The sequence below is a fragment of the Delphinus delphis genome, chromosome 8 (assembly GCF_949987515.2).
Source record: "Delphinus delphis chromosome 8, mDelDel1.2, whole genome shotgun sequence".
Classification (NCBI taxonomy): Eukaryota; Metazoa; Chordata; class Mammalia; order Artiodactyla; family Delphinidae; genus Delphinus; species Delphinus delphis.
In genome coordinates, this window is record NC_082690.1 from 15,969,741 (window position 1) to 15,991,913 (window position 22,173).

The 22,173-nt window shown below is 42.2% G+C and overlaps 1 protein-coding gene across 8 annotated transcripts in view; it reads right to left on the reverse strand.

Moving 5' to 3' along the window:
* KMT2A (lysine methyltransferase 2A) overlaps positions 1-22,173 on the reverse strand; it is a 76,231-nt gene that overhangs the window by 12,958 nt on the left and 41,100 nt on the right. For 5 of the 8 annotated variants that reach the window (XM_060017872.1, XM_060017868.1, XM_060017871.1 and 2 more), the window contains 20 exons: positions 19,606-19,752; positions 19,085-19,180; positions 18,753-18,873; positions 17,682-17,804; positions 17,073-17,257; positions 15,908-16,081; positions 15,058-15,168; positions 14,682-14,755; positions 13,362-13,555; positions 12,929-13,035; positions 11,945-12,082; positions 10,766-10,924; positions 10,375-10,492; positions 10,174-10,252; positions 8,945-9,105; positions 8,563-8,748; positions 4,106-8,351; positions 3,139-3,219; positions 1,714-1,778; positions 456-626 (listed from right to left, as the gene is read on the reverse strand). In XM_060017872.1, the coding sequence (XP_059873855.1) occupies positions 456-626; positions 1,714-1,778; positions 3,139-3,219; positions 4,106-8,351; positions 8,563-8,748; positions 8,945-9,105; positions 10,174-10,252; positions 10,375-10,492; positions 10,766-10,924; positions 11,945-12,082; positions 12,929-13,035; positions 13,362-13,555; positions 14,682-14,755; positions 15,058-15,168; positions 15,908-16,081; positions 17,073-17,257; positions 17,682-17,804; positions 18,753-18,873; positions 19,085-19,180; positions 19,606-19,752 (6,736 nt within the window). The remainder of the gene's footprint in view (positions 1-455; positions 627-1,713; positions 1,779-3,138; positions 3,220-4,105; positions 8,352-8,562; positions 8,749-8,944; positions 9,106-10,173; positions 10,253-10,374; positions 10,493-10,765; positions 10,925-11,944; positions 12,083-12,928; positions 13,036-13,361; positions 13,556-14,681; positions 14,756-15,057; positions 15,169-15,907; positions 16,082-17,072; positions 17,258-17,681; positions 17,805-18,752; positions 18,874-19,084; positions 19,181-19,605; positions 19,753-22,173) is intronic. The other 3 variants (XM_060017869.1, XM_060017867.1, XM_060017870.1) reach the window with 2 other exon arrangements.

The following is a 22,173-nucleotide window of genomic DNA, read 5'->3' on the forward strand; positions in this document are numbered from 1 at the left end:
TAGAAAACCTTTACAATCCCTTCCAGCTCTAACCTAAGAGTCTACGATCTCTTCCTATCTGTTGGATTTTTCCCACACTCCACACTCAAATACATCTTACGCAGAATGTGTACACTCAAACTAGTTATTTTTTTGTTCTCCTCACATATGTTTTTTTTTTTTCAGTCACCCAGGCCGGAATCTTCAGAGGCATCTTTGAGTCCTCTCTCTCAACCCTCTATATCCAAGCAATCATGAATGTGTCTGTTCTTCTCTCCTTTCCTTTTTTCTTCTACTGGAAGTGGGCTTTATTACCTGACATCTCTATTGCAATAATACTCTCACTAGTGGCCTCTTGCCTCCTAGTGTCTCCATTTCAATCTATCTCATATGCAGCTGCTCACATAAATGGTACTACTGCAGCCCTAGCTGAGCAGAGCCTGTGCTGTTGGGCTGACCTAATTTAATCCACTCACCTTCGATACTTTCCGCACAGATCTGAAAGCCATCGTCACTTGAAATTTCAAAAACAAGTCCTTTTTTGGGCTTTTTCTCAGCAATGCTTTCCTTCCGCTTCTGTTCTTGCTGGAGCCAAAGCATCAGTGGAGAGCTGAAATTACTTTCTTCTTCTTCCGCTGTCTTAGATTCTGTGAGGGAGAAAACAGACAGGGGCCACAGTGGATGCCACAGCAAACACTTACTGAGGACTTTATGCGCGTTTTGTCTCCAGGCCTAACAGCATCACACAGCTGGTTTTATTTACTCCCGTTTACAGGTAACAAACCTGAGGTGCAAAGAGGTGGAGCAGCTTGCCTGAGGTTAGAGCTAGGAAGTGACCAAAACTAGAATTTTTTTTTTTTTTAATGTGAAGTTATGCTGTCTCTCTGGTAGTTTCTGGTATGACAATCTGACAGTTTTTCAATAAGTAATTGCCCTCAACAGAGTCAAAGCTAAAAAATAACGATGGTTAACATGTATGAAACGCTACCTATGAGGCACTCTTCTAGGAACTTCCTGTATTAACTCAGATAAACCTCACAACAATCCAATGAGGTAGGTGAGAAATGATCTAAATTTTAAAGGTGAGAAAACGGAGGCAGAGAGAGGTTGAGCAGCCCATGTTCATAGAGCTAGTAAGTGGTAAAGCTGGGATTTCAACCTAGCTGACTGCAGAGTCTGTACTCTCAGCCACCACCCCACACACTGCCTTCTTACAGAGACGTATCAATCCTCTGCAGGAATCAGCAAATCAGCAGAATGTGACTGCATCCCAAATCGTATGGCTAAGCATTTTCTCTGCCTGGTTTTCTTCTGGGAATCCCCTCAACGGAAAAGGACAGAGTCTTATATCCAGAGTTCTCCAGTCTTGAAGCGACTAGTTGTTTACTGATGAAATGCATCAGGACAGAAGTGCTATGGAGATGTATCTGGAGCCATAACCTACCTCTGGCTATATTATATAATAAAAATGGTTCTTGGTCTTCACTAGTGACAACTAAAGGATGAAGACAGCTTATTGTGAGCTATTTCGGTCACACTGCTGTTACAGCAAACAGAGCAGAAGAGTATTTATAGGTTTTAGTTTCGTGTCCTTTGGCCAATCACTTAACATCTTTAGCGCTTTGACTTTTTTTTTTTTTTTTTAAATCTAGAAAATCAGTAGGTAGAGAAGGTGACTTTTACAGTACTTCTGGCTTGGAAATTCTGATTCTAACCCGTTACCCACCCACATACCTGAATTTTCTTGTTCATCTGCTGGATTCTGTGTTGTCTGAATCTCAGGAAGAACAGCCACTTGCCTACATGAAAAGAAAACCAAATGTGAGATGTAACACCAGCTAGTTCTTCAATTCAAAGATAAAAACTGTCCACAATCTACCATACAGCTGTATCAGTTATACAAAACAACCACTAGACATGAACCACAGCATGCTTTGTGAACAACCTGTTGAATGAACACACCACCACATAACATCATTAAGATACATAACATCAACTATCTTTTGTGAGATTCTCTCCCAAACATTTGACATGAATTTTCTGCTTTTGGAGTTGTAGACTGTGTCCTTAAAATTCTTCTCATACCCTTAACTGTTAGAAAAAAATAAAAGGACGCTTGTTAGAAGCAGTTCCAGAGTTCCTTAAGTGAATTAGCTGGTTTAATTAAAAACAAAAGCTGGGCTTCCCTGGTGGCGCAGTGGTTGAGAATCCGCCTGCTGATGCAGGGGAGGCGGGTTCGTGCCCTGGTCCGGGAAGATCCCACATGCTGCGGAGCGGCTGGGCCCGTGAGCCATGGCCGCTGAGCCTGCACGTCCGGAGCCTGTGCTCCCGCAACGGGAGAGGCCACAGCAGTGAGAGGCTCGCGTACCGCCAAAAAAAAAAAAAAAAAAAGCAGCCTGCATGATGAACCAGTAAATCATACCTACTTTCACCTTTTATAATTAAATAAATCCTGCAAACAATTCAGATGCAGATCAAGAGGGAACTAGTTAAATAAATTACTGTAGGTCTACACAACAGAACTGGAGGCAGCCATTAAAAAATGAAGTGGCACAGAGATATGTGCACGATACAACAGCTGAAAAAAAACAAGTATAGAACAGTATGTACGGCATTATTTATTTTATGTAAAAGGTATATACGGGGGCTTCCCTGGTGGCGCAGTGGTTGGGAGTCTGCCTGCCGATGCAGGGGACGCGGGTTCATGCCCCGGTCCGGGAGGACCCCACATGCCGCGGAGCGGCTGGGCCTTTGAGCCACGGCCGCTGAGCCTGCGCTCCCCAACGTGAGAGGCCACAACAGTGAGAGGCCCGCGTACCGCAAAAAGAAAAAAAAAAAGGTATATACAGATTCAAATGTACACCATGCATATCTGTAGGCACAGAAATGTTGGTATGAATGAAAACAAATTACAAGCAACAATTACCTCTAGGCAATAAATTGGGAACAGGGTAGGCAGGAAGAACATGGAACCGTTACCCATTATTTAAATAATTCTGTGTTTTGTTTTGTTTTTTTCTTTACAAGCATGTATTAATTCCATTAAAAAAACTTTGGCCAAAAAAAAAAAAAAAAAAACACAAATCAGGAAGGACTATTTTCTAAATGAGGTGGACAGAACTGAGTGCTTCACCTCAGGGAACTAAGTCTTACACTTACCCTGCAGGCTGCCCACACTCTTTCTGTGGCGACTGCTCCACGTTAGCTATATCCTGCTGCTCAGCCTCTGCTCCTGGAGCCCTGGAACAGAATCATTTGTATTTTTTCAAGAAAAACAACAGTAAATATGTACCCAACAAGGAGGTCAGTCTAAAGAAGAATCTAACAGGATCTGGTAAAATTTATGAGCTGAGAAAAGTAACCCGTGGTGATACGGGTTAGACAGTGGTTACCTTGGGGGGTACTGACTAAGAGAGGGCACCAGGAGCCTTCTGGAAGACTAGAAATCTTTTATGTTATGATCTGAATGGCAGCTACATGGATGCATACCTAAATAAAAATTCACTTTGTGTACTTTACGTATATTTTAATGAAAATGTTTCAGAAAAGGACACCATGAGATCTACAACAGGTGGTTTTGCCCTCCAGACAGGAATAATCATCCCTTAGTATCCTAACTAAGCCTCAGCGAAAAAGAAACAGGCGCAAACAGCAGCACTGTTCTAAGTCAGAGCAAAGAGCAATGAAAGACATAGTCCTGGGCTTCCCTGGTGGCGCAGCGGTTGAGAGTCCGCCTGCTGATGCAGGGGACGCGGGTTCGTGCCCCGGTCCGGGAGGATCCCACATGCCGCGGAGCGGCTGGGCCCGTGAGCCACGGTTGCCGAGCCTGCGCTTCCGGAGCCTGTGCTCTGCAAGAGGAGAGGCCACGAGAGTGAGAGGCCCGCATACCAAAAAAAAAAGATGTGGTTCTATCCAAGGGACCAACTGCCAACGGATGGAACTAAATTTTACTCCATAAATCAGCACTGTGAGGGGGAAAAAAAAAAAAAATCAAATCAAAGCCCAGAAAACCCAAGTAATGTAACGTGGGCCGAGGTGTGTCCCTCCCAGAAGACCACTTCAACAGCCTCTACTCCAGAGCATGAAACCCCTCAGACCCAGCAGAGCCAAGGTCTGCATCTCTCACCCTGTGACTGAGGTCAGGGGTGTCGTGCTGGCTTCTTGGTCTGGAATGTGTGCTTCAGAAGAACTGGTCCGCAAGTGGGAGACTTTGTGCTTCTTGCCACTCCCTTTGTCCAAGGGCAGCTGAATCCGTTTGATTTTTGGTTTGGGTTTCATGGGCCCCGGCACTGAGGGACTTGCTGACTGCTGTCCAGAGGACGGAGAGCCCCCAGGAGAGGTGGAGCTGGCTTGCATAGCTGAGGATAAAGCCTTATTCTGCTCCAGCCCCATGCTATTAGGAGCATCTACCGTCTGGGTAAAGTTGGAGCCCTGGGTCCCTGGAGCAGAATCAAGATCCCGCTGGGAAGAGAGAATCCCGGTTTTGCTGGCGAGGAGCTGGTTCACATGCTGGAGCTGATAGTGTTCTTCTGCTTCCCCTGAAGGTGAAGCAGCCGTTATGCCCGCAGTCTGAGTCGAGGGGAGCACACAGATGCTAGATGCTGCCGTCATTGCAGCAGTAGTGGGAGTCTGTGACGTCCCCAGTTGTGGAAACATTCCTGAACTTGGCGGTAAAGCCACAGGCTGGTCTTGAATCCCCAGGCTCTGCTGGCTGGCTTTGATTAAAAGATTGCTTATGGAGCCAATATCTGGGCTACCAAGCAACCTCGGGTTGGTTAACGCGACATGCCCTGGAACGGACGCGCTACTTGTAGGGGCGGTTGTAGTTTGCATGGATACAACGTTCAAGACGGAGGAACCGGAGGCCAAGCCAGACACAGGCCCTGACGTGAGGTGGCCGGTATCCTGGCTCATGGTGGCTGCACCCGCCGCCGGGGCAGCAGTTCCTCCCACACTCTGCGGTAACAGGGGCGCCTGTTCAAAATACATGATGCCGGACTTAGACCTTTTTATGATGTTGGGGACAGTTCGGTGAGATGAAGTATTAAGTGACCCCAAGTCTAACAGATTGGGATGATTTGGAAGCTGGGAGGGTGTGAAGTTAATCAATGTCATGTTGGAAACCACGTCGGAAGGGGCGATGTTTGAAGGGGTACCAGAGGGAGCGAGTTTTTTATTCTTTCGGGTCTGCAGGCGAGATATGGGTCTCTTCTTGAGTCCAGAGGATGGAGTGGCTACTGTGGTACTGAGATCTGTCCTCTGGCTGGCTTCTGAGACCAAAAGCTGGGGATCTGGAGGAGGCTGGACCCCGATAAGTAGGCCTGAAGGAGGACTGCTGATGTTTGGTGGGAAGCTACTCTGAGTAGCTGCAGGGAAGGAATGTAAGTGCTGGTGATGAGGCATGGGGAGCAATCCTTTGCTAGCAGGAGGGAATAAAGACTGGGAAGTCGGCAGGCTTGGACTGAGTCCTGTGGTTAGGGTGAGACCACTTCCCATGGGCCCCAATACTGACGTGTTTGTCTCCATCACACTGGGTGCAGAACTAACAGAAGAGGTCAGCTGGATTTTTTGGGTCACTCCATTCGGAAGAGTCTGGAGAACATAAAGTGGCTGCATGTTCTGGTTAACGACAATGAGTTTCTCGGTGGCTGGTTTCAGGTGGGGCGGAGTGGTCTGGACAGCGGCATTAGAAATCTGAGACGGGCCAGGGCTATCGGTAGAGTTGGGCACGTATTTCTGGTTCTGGATAGGAACGGTAGGGGAAACAGGTACCTGAAGGCCAGGGGTGCTACTATTTCTAGTTAAATCCTGATTGTTGCCATGACCTTGCTCCACCGAACCACAAGGAGGGCTGGAGATGTGGTCTGCATCCATGTGACCTTGGATAAAGTGGTCAGGAGTCATGTGGCCTTCAGGGCTGGGATCTACTCCTGGACTCAGCAGGGAGGAGTCACCTTCAGAGGAGGCCACAGATTTTTCTGGGATGGCTCCTCTCTTCTCTCCTGAGTCTGAGATTACAGCTAGCCTACTGGGGTTCTGGCTCGGGACAGTGGGACTCCGGGTGGTCAGGACAGAGAGGTCTGACGGCAGCTCTAGCGGCAACTCGAACTGCTCCTCTGCTGAGATGGAGGAAGAGACACTGCTGTCCACGGCTTCCGTCGTCGGCAACTGCTGAGAAAACACTTCGAAAAGACCCATGTCTTTTTCACGATTACTATCAAGACCCAAACCTTCACCAAGATTCAGGAGTTCCGACGAAGAGGACTCTGGGCTCTCACCCAAAGCCTGCATGGACGGAGTATTCTTCAGTACAAAGTCCATAATGTCTGAGGGCAGGATGTTCCCACAGTCGTCACTGTTGTTGTTGTCTGAATCCGATTTCAGGAGCTCAGTATTATAGGTGTCCAGTAAGTTTTTGTCTGAGGGGGTGCTTGTGTGGACCCTGCGGCTTGACTCCAATGAGCTGAGCTGAGCTTCCAAGGAATCCTGTCCCTGTGTTTTCACTCTGCTCACAGCGTGGCAGTTATCCATCTTTGGCTCATTTTTGTGGCCCACAGAGCTCTTAATGACGTGCTCTTTCTCACCAGTGTCTTCAGGCCGATCCATCTTCAAGTTCTCTGTTCCGTTTTCTTTACTGTTTCTTTTTGGGATCTGGCTGCCTTTCCTCGTTGTGGCTGTGACGCTAGTATCACTCTCTGTCCCATCGTCAACACCATCCAACTGTGAGATTTTGGGGAGATCACATTGCTCCTCCTCCCGAAATAAATTATGGGGTGTCAGCCGTTCCTCTCCACCTGAAGAAATCACTGTCCTAGTGAAATTGTAATAGTATAAATCGTCTTCGTCGGAAGTGCTCAAGTCATCAGCCCCGTCCACCTGTCCTTCAGCGGATCTCTTGCCTCGCTTCTTCCCAGTTGAGCTGCTGTAAAATGGAATGTCTTCTTCGCCATAGGACCTTACTCCATAGAGTGGGGTGAGCCCAAAGAACATGTTAGAACGTGCCCGGGCACTGCGACGGGGGTATCTCCTCTTGAAAGAGCCATCCTCCTGAGGTTTGGGGCCATCTGGAAGCATTAGGTTTCTGTCCTGTACTGGAAGATTCTGATAGTTATTACTTTGAGAATCCTGGGATGAGGTATTATTCGGGCTTGCTTGGGCGACTGGACCATCTCCTGGACCTTCGGAAGTGGAAATTGGTTCTGTTGGAGATGCTGACTCTATCTGCAAAGGGGAAAGAGGACTACTTTCTTTTAGGGTATTCTTGGACTGACTCTCACCCTCCATTTTCAGAGGTGTCAGTGTTACTTTGACTGTGCGTTTCCGGGGTGTCTGTAATTCCTTGGCAGACCCTTCTACTTGCATGGATGGAGCTTTGGGGACTCCTGGAATAGAATGGACTTTGTCCCCAATCTTATCAGAGGAAACATTATTACATGGTCGTTGCCCCATGAACTCAGGAGGCAAAACTTCATCAACAAACTCTGGCTTTAGGTTTCCTTCCTCACCAGTTGCCACCTGACCAGGTTCCAAAAAAGATTTACTGGAATGCTTTTCTTTGAACATTTCTTTACAAGATTTTTTCCCTTTCTGTCTCCTGTCTCTGGAGCTGGATCCCACATGTTCGTTGATGATGGACGATCTGTTGCTCACTCCAGATAGCTTCAAGGTTTTGACTTCAGTATCTTCATCGGGAGGGGAGTTTGCTGACTGGTTGGAATCTGTCTGTTGGTCTCGATCATTCCTCTGCCCTCTCAGATGGAGTGGCGGGAACGGGAGGGCCTCTTTAGAAGAAAATGGCACTGAAGACAGTTCAGCAAAAGTGCCCGTTTTACTAACATTTAATTCTCCAGCTGTTGCATTATGAACCTGTGGGGCCAGTTTCGGAAGGCCAGGGTAAGCCACATTATGTGCCGATCCCTCTGAGTTCTTGGAACTCGGCATTTTGGTCTTCTCTCCCTTCGAAGAGGAGCTCTTGGATGTTGAGTCTGAAGCACTGGAATGCTTCATTTCTGAAGATGAAGAGCCATCGAAGTGACTGGTTTTAGTGCCCATAGTAACTACCGTCCTTTGCAGATGTGAAGAGGTGGGAGTGTTCTGCCCTAAATTAGTGTTAGAATTCAGTGGCCCTAAGACATGATCAACCGCTTTGGCACTTGACTCGAGATCTGCAGCGGTCCCTATGGTGGCGACTGAGGAAACACTGTTCCTGGAGTAAGCGCTCCCAGTTCTCATTGGAGACATTATCCGGAGTTTAGACCGCTGGGGTGACAGGGAAGAAGTACTGTGACGCCTGGAGCCAATGCTTCGAAGTCCAGAGGAGAGTAAAGGGTCACCCACTGTGACTATCTCATGAGTGGTTGGGGTAGGGCTTCCTAAACGAGAGAGAAAGTAATAAAGTCCATTACAGATCGGACACATGTGCTATACCACTGGTTTCAATGACTTGGCTAGATATGTTTACAGCTAACGGAAAATCAACGTTTTCCGTTGGCAGAAGTCACCACGATAAAGGTGCCTGACAGTATTACAAACTAATCTTTGAGCTGACCTCCTTGGGTCGGGTAGGTCAGTGAAGTCTTTTACCTGCAGAAGGCAGTGGCCGACAGCCAGGGGATCTCTGTGTTGGAGAATAGCTGGGTGTTCGAATCCTAGGGACCTTTGAGATGACGTGATAGAAACAGGAACCAGAGGTTTGTGAATGAGGAGGTCGATCTGGTGATGGAGGATTTACAATTTCAGCTGTGTTTTGACTTTCTTTAGGTGAAATTTCTGTGGCAGGAAATAAAAACTCTTACTAAAAAAGTTTAATTAAGATATCAAACAAATGAACCAAGAAAAAGCCAGCTGTCAGGTAAGTACCAAAACAGAAGCAAATGTGACCTCCCAAAGCAATGCCTTTTTCCCACCCGTCAATCACAATATTCCCCCAAATCGAATTCAAGTCCCATCTTGATTAAAGACTAACCTGCAAAAGATGTTGGACTGTGAGCGATGGTCCTGTTTTCATCATGTTCAACAGTGCTGTTGATATCTGGCTCTACAACCGGAGGACGGCATTCCACTATCTTGCACGTGTACACGCAGCGTTTGCGAGCATCCGTGGTGCTCCAGTACACCCGAGAACACCTGCACGCAGATGGTAACGATCACCGTGAGTGCGAGGACAGAAGCAGAGACTGACATTTGTCAAAACCTCTTCTCAGCCTAGGTTCCCTGGCCTCCTTGATTTATAAAATTTAGCTTTATTTCATGGATTCTTATTAGAGGGTCTCCTGGTTAGGGTCTTCCAAGTTTTTTGAAGTCCTTGGTTTTTCCTGGCCTCTCAGAAAACAGCATCAAATCCTTTTTTATTGTGTTGTAAGCAGGGGACAAAATTAGTAAAACAGCCTAAAATGCAAAGAAAAAAAAACCAACTAACTATTGATACTATAAGAAATAGTTATTGGCCTTCAGGAAGGGATAACTGCCCCACCATGTGTACAAAGTGAGGAAAGAACAAACCTGGCATATTTCCTTTGGGAGAAAAGCCCCACGAGACAAGAGAAATGGAACTGCTTCAAGTCTGCTGGATGCTGACGGAGCCTAGCTCTTTAAGAGCTGCCAGCTAAATGTGGAGTAGAGACTGTGTTTTCACAATTGAAATGCAGAATAAATCAGAGTATATAGAACAAAAGGGAGACTCCAAAGGGGAAGAGAGAGGAAGCGAATTTTAAATTTATATCGTCAGTTTGCTAGAAGTTTAAACAATTTGCTTCATGTGGGAAAGATTACAAATTCTTACTGGACTATTTGATTGTTATTGTAGGGGTTATTTTTAGAAAGACCTGGAAAATGTAAAATGAGGACAGAGGCATGAGGTGTTTGATCCCTGACAACAAACTGGACTTCTGAACTGAAGTGAACAGAATTTAGTGGAACCTTCAGAGACTGGCCTGGTGTTTTCTACCTAGGTTTTATTTGGAAATGTTTCTGAAATTATGTCAACAATACTTTCCTTCTACAACTGGATCTAGCTGACATAAAATGATACTTTAGTCCCAATCTACGAGAAGTAGCAAAAAAAATAAAAATAAAAAAATAAAAGGAATTAGTTAAAAGTCGCTAACAAGTATGGCTCTACATTTAATGACCTACTCACTGCTTCAGGGTGCTCAAGGGGTGGGGCTGCTGTCTTCTCTCTACAGAGCTACTTACTGATATCCAATAGGAAAGAGCTTATCCTCACAGTCAGAGAGATCGTTCAGAATCCCTAAGCAGTCAATTGTCATGGAGCCTGAGTAAGAAAAGAAGAACTGATCAGAGGCAATCATGAGAAGGCCCACTTTCTAACTGAACACTAGGAAGTACCCCAGTGCCACAGCCAGCCTTCCCCGACAACCAAGGCCCATGTCATACCAATCATCATGTGGATATTTTCTGGTTCTAAGCCATTGAGAAACTTCCTTCTCAAGCTGATTCCTTCAAAGTCCACAAACACTCTTCTAAAAACTTCAAATCCATTCTCAGGAACCACCTTAAACGAAAAGCCAGGGTAGCTATTAGGCTATCCCTTTTACATACCATACTCATGATACTGACTCAGAGGGAAAGTGCAGAGCATATCTCAAAATCACCCTTCTGTTTCACTAGCAGTGCCTCTGTTAGTGCTCCTAAGAGGAGGTGATTCTAGGAATACCTAGAATCACCTACTAGGAACACCTAGGAGGATGGTGAAATACAGTTTACCATCTTGCTATTTTCAGCCTCTTTTCCTAGAGAATTCAAGAAGCAGCTAAAGCTGTCTCACCTCGCCTTTGATCAAATCCCGATGTCGTTGGCAATATACTTTTTTATCATCCAGAAACACACAGTTCTTGGCTCGGGAACACATGAAATGATAGTTGCTGGTGCAGGATGTGAGGCAGCAACCCACAGTGGCTCCTGGCTTTTGGCAGAATTCACATCTCTAACAACCCAGAAAGAACAGAGTCCAAGTCAGACTTTCAGAAGTTTTAGCCATTTTCCATCTCCCCTAGAGAGTCACCCCATTCCGGCTTTCCCACAATTCATTTCGCTATTGCTAATCTGCTGAATTACAGAGAAGTGATATGAGCCATAAAACCTCCTCTACAAATCCTTTCTTTCCTATGGCCCATGCGGCCTATGATTATTAAATTTAAATATTACAATTTGATTTAGAACTTGAATCAAAACAGTTTTTTCTAGGATGCACAATTGATTTAGAGAAGATGAAACTTTTAAGATCGATGTTAAAAACATCATCTTGGTAGAAAGCTGTTATATCCGAAAGAACTCAGTTCTGGTAAGATTATACTAGTCAGAGACGTAACAGTTCTTAATCACTAGGCGTAACTGATGAATTTATGTGATTCAAAGATTTCCTTCAACTAGGCTGTATGTTACTACCTCATTCTGTCACAGTCACAGTCTGGGCTCCTCTCCAGGGAAGACTTTTTATTTGTGCTCTCCGCACATTTTACTTATGTTTCTTACGCATGTGCTATTTTTTGTTTCTTCCTGATAATCCTTCATTTTCTCCCCCCATCAAAATATAGCTTTAAAAATTTTACTCCTCCACAGCCTTTTCTGATTACTCTAAGCTGCTACCAATCACCTTCCACATCTTCGTGTGTGTATTTTGTGGGTTCATCCTATGGAGCCTCAGAGCGCTGATTCAACTGGAACCTCTGAGGTCATTTTGTCTAAATCACTTAATAAATTAATACCTTTCTTGGGCATCTGAATTATCTCCCCAACTGGATAAGACTTCGTTTTCTATTTCTTTTGTACCCATCCTCCAAGGGTCAGACTAGCAATCTGCCTACAGGGTACACCAATATTTGCCGCTGGCTAACCATTCTGAAGGAGCTATGAGAAACACCAGCGAGGCAGCGTTTAGCCCCAGAAAGAACATCTGGAAACTGAGAGGGAGTCTCTTCCATAACATTCACCCACAGGTTCTTACCAGCTGCTTGCCCCTGATCACAGCCATATGCACATTCTTCAGTGATCCATCATCATCTTCAAACACTTCTGCTGACCACAAAGCGCAATTTACATGTGTCCATTCGTTTTGGCCAATGTACAGCAAACGGCCAGCATCCTATGAAACAAGAGATTTCCTTTTTTCTTTGAAGAATATAATGTCAAATAGGGTTTTCCTTGGTATTAGCTTTACCTCATTCAGGATAACTTCAGTAAATCAAGCCTAATTCTTTAACTTAGGGGTGCACACAAAAATCACAATTCAAAGTTTCTTTGTTTTCACTTCTCACCTTTTTCCATTACCTTTTCCACAGGCTGGAAATATTTTATAATCATAAAGGATTAAAGAACAAGCAATATGTGTTACGTTTACAGAAGTGCCCACTGACTTCTTTAATACCATATTTCAAAGCCAGTTCTCTCAGCTTGCCTTAAAAACCTTTTTTTAAAAAAACTGTATGCTTACTATGTGCCAGGACCCAAATAAGGCTTTACATACATTATTTCCTTTAATCCTCATAACCATTCTGAGGCAAGATTATTATTATCCTCACTTTAAAAATGAAACTGAGGGTCAGAGAGGTTAAACTCTTTGCCAAGGTCAACAAGTAGGCGGCAAAGCACAGCAATGAATCCAGGCAAACCACCAGACCCGGGGACCTTAACCACACTGCTAACGACTACATGAAACACAAGCTATTTAATGCGCAACTTCTGTTTTATTCACTTTCATAGAATCTTTTTTTGAGGAACTGCCAATAGAAATTACAAGATATCAGCACGTTAATTTAAGGCAACTCATCTTTTAAATCAATTAAATCAGTTATAGAAAAATAACCCCCAAATGCCACAAACTAAGTGACAAATATTCACTGAATAAACGGCACTGGTCACCAAGTTTAGACACAAAGAGGTCACTATTGGCTAGTCTACTAAGCAGGACCCAGTGCACCAAGGTACTTACATTAGCACTGTCGTCACCGTACGTCAAACACAATGCACACTGTCTATTATCTTCTATGCCTGGGGGTGGGTTCAGTTCTGGACTGTCTTCTCGACTCCTATCAGTACCTTGGAACCCAGAAGACATACAGTTAAAATTGGCAATACTATGTCTGACATCCAGGAAAAAAGAAAACAATTCAGCTTAAATAGCCTAGAGCCTATGAAATCAACACTTTCAAAAAGTGTTCCAAGTTATGCTACCTTACTATCCATTACATTACTTGTATCAATTCTCTGTTAACATTCCAAGTGAAGCAAAAATAATGATTTTATTACATTTAAGGATCACCAGGAAATTTTTCCAATACGGAAGTACATTAAATTTAGAGTCACAAAGTCAATCATTTGCACCCAGAGAGAAATGGATAACAAGTCTTCATTTGGTGTCTTACTCAAAATTGGTGGTGTAGGAGGATGCAGAGGAGTTGGTGAGTCTGGCTCTCCAGGCCCCTTAGGTTTGGGAGCTGGAATGATTTTCTTCATTAAAGGAGGCTGCTCAGTGTGGCTGTTTTCCTCTCGCTCCTGCCACTGAGCATAATTATGGTCAAGTGAAGGTGGAAGCACTGCGTTTGGTAACATCCCACTGCTGGAAATAATTGATTCAACAAGTATTTATTGAACTCCTACAAGATACCCAGAACTGTACAAAACAGTCAAATTCTTGATATCATCAGGTCTCAGGCCTGGGCACAAGCCTTTCACAGACTGTAAGAACAAGTCACAGAATTCGAAAACTGCCTACACAGGACTTTATTATTTTTAAAAATATAATCCCGATGTATTGTGACTCTTGGTCAAACATCTAGAAACAAATGATAACCTTATCAATGTGTCAAAAGGATTTACGGGAATAAAAATTTAAGGTTAAACATGGAGAATCAAGAACTGTTGAGAACTACTGAGCCTGTGCGTCTGGAGCCTGTGCTCCACAACGAGGCCGCCATAGTGAGAGGCCCGCTCACCGCGATTAAGAGTGGCCCCCACTTGCCGCAACTAGAGAAAGCCCTCGCACAGAAACGAAGACGCAACACAGCAAAAGTAAATTAATTAATTAATAAACTCCTAAATAAGATAGAACCCAGTTATAACTGGGCTATATATATAGTACATGTATTGTACATATGCCACAAGTTCCCTAAAACAACAAATACATAAATAAAGAAAAAAAGGGCAGCAGACTGCAATAAACATTAAGTGTTGTCTCTAAACCAGCAATAAAAAGGCATTTCAGGGCTTCCCTGGTGGCGCGGTGGTTTAGAATCCGTCTGCCAATGCAGGGGACACGGGTTCGATCCCTGGCCCAGGAAGATTCCACATGCTGCAGAGCAACTAAGCCCATGCACCGCAACTACTGAGCCTGCGCTCTAGAGCCCAAGTGCCACAACTACTGAAGCCTGCGCGCCTAGAGCCCGCGCTCTGCAGCAAGAGAAGCCATGACAATGAGAAGCCCGCACACCACAATGAAGAGTAGCCCCCGCTCGCGCAACTAGTTGCTCATGCAACTAGAGAAAGCCCACACACAGCAACGAAGACCCAACACAGCCAAAAAACAAACAAATAAATAAATTAATTAATTTTTTAAAAAAAGGCATTTCAAATGATTAATCTTTAATATTAAAACCTAGTCTAAAAAAACCCCTCAATCTAAAAATATAAGAACGCTCAGATTTCTAGCTGATGAAGCGAAAAAAAGTAATACTGAATTTACTCACTTGCTTGATACTTTATTTGGCTCCCAAAACCTGGACTTTTTGACACTGAACCATGGAAAAACACGTTCCATTTGCTAACAGAAAAACAAACAAACAAAATGTAAGCATGTGACCATTCATTTGGAAAGCACATAAAAACCAACAACTTCACACCAGCTTCTCTGTCAATATGAGGATGATTCAGGCCACCAAAGGAAAGATCCATCCACTCTGGAACCTCACTAATCTCCTCCCAAAGAATCAGAGGAACGAATTAAACGAAAAATGATTTATACACATGAGAAAGCAAAACATAGATGAGAACAAGTCTGTTCTGTTCATGTGGTAACAACCCACGGATTAAGCATCAAAGACATGAAGTATTAATATCATTCACCCGAATAAAGAAGGACTTGACCATGCTGTTGGCTTTTTTAATCTCTGGCTGCCCTCCATCTGAGTTAATGGCTGCTTGAATGATCTTCACGATATCATCACTGAACTCCAACTGTATACAAAAACAAAGCATTAATTATTCATAGAACAGTGTGCTCTCAAAACCACTTCCTCTTCCCTCCTAAATCATCCAGCACAGAGAACCAATAGAAAACGGACACCCCATTTTAATACAGTGCAATTTCTCTTCAGTGGAGGCCTTTGGGATTCAGTTCATAATTAACTTGTGGCAGTCAAGACATGCCAGGCTAATAAGGTAAGAATGCAGATAAATTAGCTGTATCCTGGTAAGTTACCAAACAGGGCCACGATTTTTTACTTAGACTAAAATGAATAAACAACTGAATAGCAAACACGGACCATGAGATAACAGATGATCATTTCCTACATTTCCTTAAAATCATAAAATTAAAAGGCATCTATCTAGAAATGAACATCCATTATAAAAAGACATACTATTCAGATGCGATCTCAAAAGGGGCAAACCAATTAATTGCACATTAGTAATTTTCCATAAACAGTATTAATATAAAAATAATTTTAATATAAAGATAATTTTTGAAGAACTCAGGTGAAAGCCAAATAAAAAGACACTACCTTCCCTATCATAACCCATCTTCCAAAACACAGAACTAAAATGACTCACATATTTTTAGGTATTTAAAACCACATGACATTTCTAAATACAATACAACCATCCTTTAATGCTAACACCCAGCCTCATCCCCCAAAAGACCCAAGGAAGCTAAACTGGAGCTGGAAATTTGGGTAGTTTGCTGTAATAGACATACCACAGATGTGTAGTTCCCTTGGTCCATTTTCCTCTTGACTCCTTCCAGATCTAAAGGCTGCTGATCTTCCTGTTTGCTGACCTCAGTAAGCACTGGTGGATCAGGCCCTTCTGGGGAGCTGCGGGAAGGTATACTCTCCTCTGTCTCAGGATTTAAGTCCGGAGGTTTGGCAGCCTGTCGTCAGGAAAGATATGTTTCTTTTATCTAACACTGAAAATGAGGCACCTATGTAGATTCTACTAAAATGAATAAAGATGGTACTGAATGATGTGTATTATAAAACCTAAAGAACTTGAAAATAATCAGAGATTTCTCAAATACTAGAAAAGGAAAGTTAAAACGAGCTGGCTATCTAATAGCTTGGCTAGGATCACTGAGGAGCTTTGCTTGATAACTCCCAACCTAGTATGAAGAAACAGAAACTGTCCAATTCCTTTTGAGTAAGATACAGATACAGCTAATTTTCCTATTCAAAAAACAGACTCTGTTAAAAGATAAAGCAGCAGCCTAGCTCTGAGTTAAAGCTATCCATGTGGTTCTTCCAACATTATACCTGTGTTCCCAATGACTACTTTATGTATATAGTTCATGACTTAAATGGACAAGAAGCAGAGATTTTCAATTTGTGTCCTGAGGAGCCCTGGAACTTTCCTGGAGCCGAAGGGTCTCTGGCCCCACTACCACCCTCGCAGATCAGGCCACTATCCTGCTCCCTCTTGCCTCGAGCACCACCACTGCCTCCTAACCACGGCTCCTGCCTGTAGGCTCAGTCCTCTCCAATCCTTCCTCTCACTCCACTCAGAATCATTTTTTTGTTTTCTTATTTTTTTCTAAGAAGCAACTCTGATCAGGTTACTCTTCTGGGTAAAGTCCTTCATTGGGCTCCCCATGGCCTTCAGAATACAAAGTCCAAATTTCATATTACAACAGCAAGACCTTTGAAAGAGATATGGCCCCTTCCTTCTTCTTACCCCAGAGAAGGGTTTTACTCTTGGTGCTAAAAATTTTCTTAATAGCCTAAGGCCAAAACAAGGAACTCTACAAAACTAAATAAAGAGTGAGGCAAAAGAAAATAAACTGAAAAGCACACACACACAAAAACGGCACACATCCCATGATTAGGCACAAACCACCACTCGGAATACAAAATGAGACATGGGCCTACCTGTCGGTAGCGTAGCAAGTGGCTGGTGGTCCGAGAGTTCAACAAGGCTGTCAGTACTTGCTTCAGAGAGATCTGGAGCTCTTTTTCAAGGGCCAGTCGCCACTCCGCAGGGTGCCGCTCAGTACAGTTCACACAAGTGTAGGCCACACTTTCCGGAAGATTAGACAGAATCTCATACATCTCATCTGGGAAAACAAAAACCTACAATGATGAAGTGCTCTGAAGAGTGGGAGACAGGGAAAAGAGAAAGCTATTCCACTGAACTTAATATCAAGCTGCATGTTAGAACAGTATTAAGACTCTCACACCCCTGAAGAACTCATATGTATTGATCTCGGAAGGGACGTTATTAACACTAACTCAGGATTTAGTCACCGGAGAATCAATAGGTTATGATATCCACAAAGGACAGCGAATAAATATCTTAAAGAATGTGTTCAAGATAAATGAGCACAAATTTAACACAATGTTCTTATTTTAGAGACTAAAGAATAAATTTAAAAAGACTTCAAGTAACAACACTACCATAATTTTATGTTTATAGTACTTTGGGGGCTGTAAATGCAGCTGTACCAAGAAAGAAGGAAACTGTAATAAAAAGACTCCAACCTTCTGTACCTGAAAGATTCTCACATTTGGAATGGACCCATCGATCACATTTCCCACACTGCATCATCTTACTCTCGTAGTCATCATCATCATAACACTTATCACAGAGAGGGCAGAAGTTTCCTGAAAGCAAAGCAAAGTTTTCAGCAGAGCTTTGGTTCACATAACCAACGCCTCTAAAGCCCTTGACCCACATATGCCAATGTGATGTAAAATGCCAGCCACCATATTCTGCTTCTGAAACTACTTACAAATGCCAGCATGCACCTACCACGGAATGTTTACACATCTGTAAAGTGTTAAGATTATTCTGAGCTCTCAGGATATGCCACTAGTTCTCTTCTTTAGACCCATTTTTAAAGGTCATAAGGTAGATTTTATAGATAACGTAACAGAATGGAAGAGAGAACTTTCTCTCTTAAACATTCCAAAGAAATGTTTAAATTTTTAAAAAAGAGGAGAGGGTAATGGGAGTAAAAACACAGTTAATTTACACTTTTCCCTTATTCCTAGTGCTTTTACATTAGAGCTTAGAGCAGTGCTTCCTAAAATTCGGAAAAATAGACACCCTTCATCAATTTGTTTTATCCACGTATCACCTCTTATTATTTTTTACTTAGTAGACTTAACATTGATTTGCTTATTTTAAATAACTTCAATAGTGAACTTTATATCGTTATCATCCTAAGTCAGTTTAATGTATTGGCTATAATTTTTTTCTAGCTCAACTATTAAGATCAAATCTTTGACTCAGTACCACCTAAAGTCATTTCTGAAACAATCAAATGGATATATACCTCACTTTGGGAAATACTGGTTTAGAGCATTTCTTTGTGGTGAGTTACTATAAAAAGTCTCCTTGATTCATCCCCCCAAAGATAACAAAACCTTCCTAGTTGCTCTAAGCCTCTGTGTAAGGAAAAGAGCAAGACCAGAAACTTAGGAAATTTGTCTAAATGGCATCCTGGACAAGAATGGTAAGACCTTTTCATTCCACTGCAGTGTCCAGTTCACCTCCCAAACACTAAGTACAACCTCTAAAAGTTGACAAAACTGGCTTTTCTGAGGTACCTTTAGCAAAGAGTTTGGCACAATCATGGCAGAGTGAGAAATCGTGAGACCACTGTGCATCCCACCCTTTGCCGGGAGTCGTGGATCCACAGCTCTTGCAGCGAACACACTTGGTACAGATCTGGAAGACATGAAAGAAATTCAATAGGAACTTCTTATTTTTAATATCTCTTCTTATTTAAGAAGGTCTCAAATGCAATCCATTTCTAGAGTTGACTTCTCTACTGGGACGGCTTTTCTTCCTCAAGCAGGATAGCCCTCTTACAGTTTGTGCACGCCTGACAGTCCCATGACAATTCTCTCTGAAACTGCCCATTGTGTGAGAAACTCACCCAAACTTTCTTTTTCTTTGTGGGTTTGGTGGGGTAATTTGGTCCCAGGCACTCAGGGTGATAGCTGTTTCGGCACTTATTACACTCCAGCAGCTGCTGTAAGAAAATAAGAAGGCAAAAAGGTGGGCATCACCTCACCTTCACTGGACACCTGTCACTTAGTACCCCATTTCATACTTATCTTCAAGTAAATACAGCACATCACTGTGACGGCTTAAATTTCCTCATAAATTATTTACTCTCAAGGCATAGGGATTTATGTCCTGCCAAAGGCACTCAGTGGTGAACATTCTGATAAAGGAGATTTGATATATTTTGAGGATCTTATCCAATGCCACGTTTTCTGCTATACTCCCAAAATTAAATTAAAACACAACAATAGGCAATCGATTACACCCAGTTAAACAGTAAAAACAGGCTAAGCCAACAGAGGAAATACGTGCGTACAAAATCCTAGATTAAAAGGCAGAAATGGAGATACAGAGTAATACTGTAAGTGGCCCCATTACTCAGCGTCGTACCTTGGTGGCCTGGTGCTGCCTTCCACAAACATGACAGAACTTGCAGCGCCGACAACACCAGTTTTCCAGCTGGTCCTCCAGAGGGCGCTCGTGCTCCTCCAAACAAAACTTGTGGAAGGGCTCACAACAGACTTGGCAATACACAAACTAGGGTAAGAAGGGAACACAGAGGCGGTCAGATAGCACGTAGAAATATCAACCAAATCCTACCTGCTTACTTTGAGCTTTAGGACTAGTGGTGTACATACTGTATTCAACATGTTCACTAAGCAATGACTATGTTAAAAAAGGAGAATACTGGGGAGTTTCAGGGGACTAAAGTAGTAATAATAGTAGAATTATAAAATAACTAAATAGATACAATCTAAGATTTCATAGAATGTGCTTAAGTGCCATAAAAGAGGTATCAACAAAGAGCTAAGGCAATGTAAAAGAGTGGGGTAAGGGGAAATAGGGATGGTTTTAAAGGCTCTCTATAATCTACTAAATGACTGTAAGCTCTGGTTTGTCCTTCCCATCTCTAATTTTAGAAATAAGTTATTTTCATACTGATAAAGAGATTTTCAGAAATTCAAATGAGTGTGACTCATAATTTTCTTCTGCCATAAAAAAATCAGTGGGACAACTGGTCAAAACTAAAGTCTACTTAAATAATTGTAATATATCAACGTTAATTTCCTGATTTTGTTAATTATATTGTGGTTATATAAGAGGATGTCCTTGGTTTTAGGAAATACACAGTGTAAAATTTAGAGGTAAAAAGGCATATGTCTGCAACTTGCTCTCAAATTTTAAGAAAAAAAAGTCTACATATAAAATGTGTGTACATATTTTATTTCTTATTTTGTACGATACATATACAAAGAGAAAAGGATAAAGCAAATTAAAAATATTAACGCTAAAGCAATTTTACTCCAATAAAAGAAAATATTGGGCTTCCCTGGTGGCGCAGTGGTTGAGAGTCCGCCTGCCGATGCAGGGGACACGGGTTCATGTCCCGGTCTGGGAAGATCCTACATGCCGCGGAGCGGCTAGGCCCGTGAGCCACAGCCGCTGAGCCTGTGCTCCACAACGGGAGAGGCCACAACAGTGAGAGGCCCGCGTACCGCCAAAAAAAAAAAAATTAATGCTTGGGGAATCCAGGTAAAGGGTGTATGGGAATTCTTTGTACCACTCTTGTAGCTTTTCTGTAAATCTGAAATCATGTCAACATAAAAAGTTTTAAAAAATTTGAATGGAGGGAAAATTCATCAAGCACTGGTTATGCTTTAGGAGTGCAATGTAGGCAGTGGGCTATTCATTTTCTAATTTCAGTTTTTAGGAATCCTGTGGGATTGCTGTCACAGCTACACAATTTAAATTACAGCAATTATACTCTGGAAAAAAAAAACAAACCTGTTTTAACACAGAAGTTGAAGTACTGGTGTTACGAAAATAAGTTATTCCTGTGGGTAACATGTATATGGATGTAACGAAAGTTAAGATTATGTAGGAAAAGAGGTACAGCTAGACCTCTAGCACTTATATAGACTGAACAGTCTCAGTTTCAATGCTATCTAAAGCAACTCCAGCACTTAGAACAATATATTGTTCATAACAGGAACTAAGAAAATATTTCCTTAACGAATACCAGGCAAAAATTTTGCTAATGTAATGTAATTTATTTTTTTAATGCCTTTATTTTATTTTATTAAATGTCTGAATCACTAAATTTTTTAAAAAAATACTGAACGTTTACAATGACAATTTTGCATTTCTCTGTATACTTTATCATATAATGATGTCATATATTTTCTAAATTTCTTAAATCTATATTTAAGATACAACCATATAATAAAAAACCCAAGGAAAACAAAACTTACACCTCCAAATTACTGTTTATCCCATTACTATTTAAGCTGCTAATTTTTGCCCATTAAAACTCCTTTTTTCTTCACATATTTAAAAATCCATATACTGGTATCATTTTCATTTAAAAAGTCACTCTTTAATATATAACTTTCAGCATACGGTTATTTGTGAATATAATTTTGCAGAAAAATTACTTTATGTCTGATAGTTTACTTTTGAAATTATTTAGAAAGCTTAAAGATGTAGAAGAAAAATAGCGTATCGGATTATATAATCTGCATACATAAAGGATTTGCATTGAACTAAATCACAGAGGCAGTTTTGGTGAACTCTTATTCAATATTGTCTGCACTTGCTAATGCGTAATTTAAAATAGCAAGTGGGCAGGACTGAATGTCTTAGTTAGTGAGTCTCAATGATTGCTCAACATCTGGATTACAACTTGGCTTTGGGTTTTCTTTATGACCTTAGAATACATATGTGACAAATAATAACCTAAGGAGGTATTCAGGAATTGAGAACTGTACGAATGACAAATTACTGCTTCCTAGTTAAAATTGTGCTACCTTTTTTTCCCCTTATGGTAAAGATGGCACATACTCACTGCAGGAAAACTCAAAAAGATAAAGAAAAAACAAAAGTCAACCACAATCCAACTACACTCTTAAGATTTTGGTGTAAATCCTTCAGAATTCTTTCTACATATATATTTCAAAA